The 6412-nt window shown below is 44.0% G+C and overlaps 1 protein-coding gene across 1 annotated transcript; it reads left to right on the top strand.

The window, feature by feature from the left end:
* Positions 1–308: 308 nt before the first annotated feature.
* Positions 309–6199, top strand: Agxt (Alanine-glyoxylate aminotransferase). The gene is given in 8 exon segments (XM_019841781.2): positions 309–1468; positions 3823–3876; positions 3879–4034; positions 4298–4455; positions 4540–4695; positions 5437–5781; positions 5885–5947; positions 5949–6199. Coding segments are annotated over 8 exon segments (1206 nt in total). The 5' UTR covers positions 309–1267; the 3' UTR covers positions 6022–6199.
* Positions 6200–6412: the final 213 nt, after the last annotated feature.

Raw genomic sequence — 6412 nt, 5'->3', positions numbered from 1 at the left:
AGAGAGAGAGAGAGAGCGCAACGATATCGTGATCCTTCAGATGCGCGCGCGTGTGTATTTCTTAGATGGCGCCACGACGATTCAGCGCTGCTGTCCCGACTGGAAGTCTGTTCTTTTTAGCTGCGCCTCCTGCACTTGTTGCGACTCTCCCAACTTCGTCCCCAATTTCCGGCTTTCAACCTCACTCTCGTACCTGTTGTTCGAATCCCGCCTTCCCCCTCCCGCGTCTTTTTCCCATGCTCCGACAAAATATCGTCTCTATTATTGTGAAGCGGACTTGCGCTCGAAGACCTTCGCGTCAGATCTACGCACACGTCTGCCAATGATGACGTCAGGGTTATCGCGTTTCGGACTCGTAATCGGGTTGTCATCGTTCGATACGCCGTAACTCGTTCGAATTTCACCTGTTCGAACATGCTTCGCTCGTGTGAGCGTCTTATATACCGTCTGGAGGCCAAGGGAAATCGTGAAAAATCGCTTCGCTAACAAACACCCAGATAGACAGACATGTTGTTGACGATAACATGCATGCATTCAACGTATATTATTTTATGATACTATTGATGAAGCGGCATAACATGTTTGTAATATGCTTGCCGTAAGAAATATTTTTTTATTATTTCATCCTTTGCAGCAAAATTTATGTATTTATGCTACTATTTTAACTCTTGAATTCAGTCTCCCCATACAGCACAGAAAGTTGCAGCAACATTGCCATAACGTTGCAACGTTCTAGCAATATTGCTGTAATTTTTGTACTGTATGGGTCCATATCTATCAGACAATCTGCCGAAATTTATCTATCTCGAAGGTGATGCGAGCGACTGCGTTCAATCACCTGATGAAATTTGAAAAACTGCCCGAATCTCCGGAGAGAACACGGGTTTCTGTGCTGCGTGATACGCAAGTGAAACGATCACGCAATCACGCGATAGCCAGAACAAACGGCCCGATTCTTCGACCTTCGATCTTGTGCAAATCTGATAGTCCACCGTACGCCGCGTTATCGCTCGATTCCGCGCGAGTCGCGCGAAGCGATTGGAAGCAACAAGCGATTTGTCGCAACCGGACGACGACTTCTCGACGATCACGAGAAAATCGAGCGAGACGAGCAACTTTCTTATCTCCGGCGCGGCGATACGGCCTCTCCGCGTTACGATTGCGTTTATCTCTCAGTCGAGCGCTTCGCTTGTTCGGAGCTTCCTCTTCCTCTTCCTCTACATGAGGATACATGACGTGAGGATACATAAGGTTCCTCGTGGTGAAAATGCCGGAAAACTCGGCCACGGATCGCGCTTGGCGACGGTGCGCCGTGCACGAGCATCCGCCGAAAGAGATTCTGCGGCCGTTCTCACCGCCTGCGCCGGAGAAGACTTTGACGGGTCCGGGTCCCAGCAACTGTTCGAATCGAGTCCTTGGTGCTCTCGGTTAGCAAGTGCTTGGTCATCTTCATCCCGAGATATGCCAGGTATTTCCGGGGCTTTCCGCTAAGAGCGTTGTATGCCACTGAATATTATTGATATATCATGCTACATCGTGCGCTCCTCTTGCTCTGCCTTGCTTGCGGACAACTTTGTGCGAGCGAAGGAGGATGTTAAAAAGAGGCCACTTTTGCTGCCTGCAAGTGAAAACGTGAAAACGTATTAGAGAATTGTAGAGAATTTGGATTATTTAAGAAAGGGGAGTGACATTTATTTCATCCTCAAGTGTTGGGAACATGGTTAGGATGAGCAAAGTTCAGTTTGTTTTATCTTCTGACGACAGGAAGCATGTATGCATAATTTCTTCTCATATTTTAGAAAGTATTTGATAGGAAGTATTTGACCGATATTCATGAAACTTGGTGTAAAGGGGTGTTGTGTAATGTTCTTTTCGAGTTTAGAGCCTTCACAATGGTGGACTCAATATCGCCGCCGTGAAACATTAAAAAATACAAATATTGTTGAAAATCTATGGTTATATTACAAGACAGTTTGAAGGCGCTCTTTTCAATTCTGTAGAGAACAACTCAAAATTCAAAATGACGGCTACCGTTGAAATGGTCAAAAATGGAAATATTATTTAATATTCATGAAACATCAGTTTTCGGTGGCTTAGCTTTTCAAACAGAGACAATGTTGTCTCTTTATTAGTTCGAGAAGGAAACCTCAATGCACAAAAATCGTACTTCCAACATATTGAGGCTCTTCAAATAGACTTTTTTTCCCTTGACGATTCTCAGCTTCAATTGTACACATGTGGCAAATATCAAATAAAAGTGGCGCAGAATTATTATGCGGATCACTTGAACAAAAGCGGGAGATTTTGAGTTTGAAGTAGCTAAGGAAACTGCACACATTAACTACCGTAAATACGGAATAGATGTAGACTTTAAATGGCATTTAAATGGCATTCTATTCAAAGATCGCTTACGTTTTAGGCACTCTAATTCTGTTAAGTATTTTATCTACCTGCTAGTCGATAAAACAATAACGGCTGGAATTGATGCCATTATTGGATATACCTGCAATTGCAAAGTCGGGCAAAGTCGATGTTGTAGGATGTTGTTCCCACGTTGCTACACTAATCTAGTCTTTTTTTGGTAAGGCACGCTTTTTAGCCGCTATCCCAATTCCCGCTCAACATCTGAACGACTATTTCAACATACAGTCTTCATCAGAATTAGAGGAAGATACAGACGACGAAAACTGAATAGATACAGTTTTCAATATTTTAGGAATGGCAGAGCTTATAAATAGATTGTAAATATTTTCTTATTCTACATAGTTTAAATATAGGATTTAAGTCTGCTGCTAACAATATGTTTATGTGAAACTGCGATCAGCTCCAAGAAGAGCGAAACTGGACATTCTTGAGCCGGTACGTTTCTTAATTCATTAGTGCTTATTAGATTATTCTTCTTCAATTAAATTCCTAAGCCCGAGAAGAGCATCAATGTAATTGTAATATGAATTGTAATATGAATTTCATGAGTTTCAAACAACATTTGCATTTTCAGACCATATTTCATCTGTCAACTTGAATTTCGAATTTTTGTTTTTACATTGTAAAACATCACTATCGAAAACTCATGTTTCATGAATATTAAATTATATTTCCATTTCTGACCATTTCAACGGTAGCCGTATTCGACCCGTAATCTTGAATTTGAAGTTTTTCTCTACAGAATTGAGAAGAGCGCGCCTTCAAACGCCCTTATAATATAACCATAGATTTTGAACAATATATTTGCATTTTTTTAATGTTTCGCAGCGGCCATATTGGATCCGTTATTTGGAATTTGGAATTTTTGGCTCCAAACTCGAAAAGAACATTACATAAAACTCCTTTACTCCTTTACCTAGTTCCATGAATATCGGTCAGATACTTTCTAAAATATGAGAAGAGATTATGCGTACATGTGCTTCCTGTCGTCAAAGGGTAAAACAAACTAAACTTTGCTCATTTTAACCATGTTTCCAACCATGTATCAGGATAAAATAAATGTCGTTTTCCTTTCTTAAATAGTCCAAATAACAATTCTCTAATACGTTTTCACTTTACACTTGCAGGCAGCAAAAATGACCTCTTTTTAACATCCTCCTTTTTCGTTTGTTTTCATCCAAGTGTGAGGAGCGATGTGTACTTGCTCACGATGTGTCGACCGCACACGCGGCATAAATGATTATTGAAATATTGAATACGCTAATGCTTCTTTTTATTTAATAATTAATCGGCGGGTACGCACAGAGTTTGAGATTAAGTGCGACTGTTTTTTTACAACGATTTGCGGAAATCGGCCGATCGAGTTAAAGTAAAGGCGGCAAATGTTTTCCCTCGCAGTTGATGGACGAAATCAAAGCGGGACTACAATACGCCTTTCAAACTAGGACCGACTTTCAAACCGACTCACCCTAGCACTGAGCACATCCAGTCACGGTGGGATGGAGGCTTGCTTGGGAAATTTGCTCGAGCCGGGCGATACCGTGCTGATCGCTAAATGTGGCATTTGGGGAGAACGCGCGGCGGACATGGCCGATCGCATCGGCGCGAAGGTAAGGTGAAGGTAAAGTGAAGGAAGCGACGGGGTGATGGGGGTGAAATTGACAAGTTTTCGCGAATAATTATACGGGGGAGGAGAGACATAGATAGGCCTATTTGAACTTTCTTTCACCGCGGCAAAAGTGTCTTACAGTCAAGCAAAAGGCATGTAAGCCACTCTCAGACCAACTTTTCAAAGTCCAAGGAAAAGATCACGTTTAGCGAAGATAGTCGGAACAACTCGTTCTTCTTTTGCTCGAAAGAATTGTCACTCCAGGTAGAGTTTCTGGAAACCGCACACGGCGTAGCTTTTGAACTGGACGACTTGGAGGCGGCTCTGAAGAGATGTCGACCGGCAGTCGTGTTTGTCACTCATGCGGAATCATCGACGGGCATGAAGCAACCTCTGGAAGGTGTCGGCGAACTCGTTTATAAGTAACATACGCTTTACAATGAATGCTTGCGATGTGACAAAAATTGAACGATCAAGCTCACTTCTCATTTCTCGTCGACAAACAGGCACGACGCACTGCTGATCGTCGACACCGTGGCGTCGCTGGGCGAGGAACCATTTTTCATGGACACCTGGCGAGTGGACGCGACTTACACCGGCAGCCAGAAGGTCCTCGGCGCTCCTCCAGGAATAACGCCGGTTTCCTTCAGCCCGCGCGCAGAGTGCATATAATAATCGATGTCCTCGAGCTGATCGTCCACGATCACATCGGACGGCCGTGCGACGCAGTTACTATCGAGGAAACCGCGACTAAGAATGCGCTATTACACGTACAGAATGTCAATCGAATCCGTGAGTCATCGTTGCGGTCTCTCAGAGGTGGTCGACTATTCGGTTCCCAGGTGAATCACACATACATATATATATATATCCGTCTAAAGCTCAGAGAGAATTCTTGAACGATGACATTTGCCACTCCGGTCAGTCCACAATCGGAGAGCTTCCTCCTGAACTGTTTCTCCTATCGAATCCGTAGCTTAGACAAGGATGTCACGCAAGCTACAGAAAATTTCGTAGCACGTAACTCCCGCTTCTTTGAGGTATGGACTCGAGACACACACACACACACACAATACTCGTATGTTAATTAATCATTAATTTCACACCTTGGTGAGATGACCAACGCGGGACTGAGCATTCGGTGTATTCGCACGGAGAAGAAAAGACCGCGATTGAACGAACGTAAATTTCTGCGTTAGAAACGAGTTTGGTTGTCAGGAGCAGACATTCTGTTTTCCTCAACGTCTTTGGGTTTTGTTTTCATGATCACAAATGCAACCAATTTTTTTTCCAATCGTTTTATTCCCACCGAGAGATTTGCATCTGGCGTCAATATTAGCAAGCCTAAATGTTCCATGGAAAAATCTGTGATAGTCGAGCATCATCGCACTGTCGTATCGCAGGAGCAAGATATTCCAGAGGAAGACAAAGTCGTCGGCTTTCTACTGGGACATGAGAATACTCGGGGATTACTGGAACTGTTTCGGCGGGCAACGCGTGTATCATCACACAATAAACGCCACGCTGGTGTACGGCTTGCGAGTAGCCCTGACGCAGCTCGCCGAGGAAGGACTGCCCGCTTCTTGGGCCAGGCACGCGGCGGCGGCCGCCAGATTCAAGCGGGGCCTTCGGACACGCGGTCTGCAGTGTTACGTCGAAGACCGGCGCTATCAATTGTCGACTCTTGTCTCGATAAGATTACCAGCCGGCGTCGATGGCAAGGTCGTGGCAGCGCGAGCCATGGAACGGTGAATTCATGCTCTAACACAATTGTCCTTCTTTTTCTTCTGTCGCCTTTGTCGCGTTGACAGGAAATTGTCGCATTTGTCACGAAGGATCTCCTCCTTCCAGGTACAAGGTCGAGATTAGCGGCGGTCTGGGACCAACAGTCGGTAAGATTCTGCGTGTCGGAATGACCTCGTGTCGTCGATCTCGTCCTTTGCGCCCTCGACGAAGGACTGAAATATGCCGTCTCAGCGAAAATATAGGTGGTTTACTATTTTGCGATCTTCTTATTGATAGCTAGAACGCCTCGAAGTTGAGTGTGGTTACAATCATCAAGCGACTTCAAACTGATCGCAGGGGAATTATTTTACTGTTTAATAGTCAGTAACAATCGTAATGATAATAATAACAATAATTTTTAATTAATAAAATGTTTTGGCACAGTACAGAATAGCATCGATTTCCATTCTCTACAGAAACTCTCAAAGTGCGCGTGTCACATGCTCTTTTCTCAGCGATGGCTCTTCTCGCGTAGAAATACAAAAGATTTATTTAGAATCATAGCGTTGTGTGTGTGTGTGTGTATGTGTGTGTGTGTGTGTGTATGTGTGTATGTGTACGATGTGTCGCATTGTCGCACCGTAACAGCACACT

This window comes from Harpegnathos saltator, unplaced genomic scaffold, assembly GCF_003227715.2.
Source record: "Harpegnathos saltator strain DR-91 unplaced genomic scaffold, Hsal_v8.6 scaffold59, whole genome shotgun sequence".
NCBI lineage: Eukaryota > Metazoa > Arthropoda > Insecta > Hymenoptera > Formicidae > Harpegnathos > Harpegnathos saltator.
Note: the sequence above shows the minus strand (reverse complement) of the source record. Positions and strands in the feature narration are given on the sequence as shown.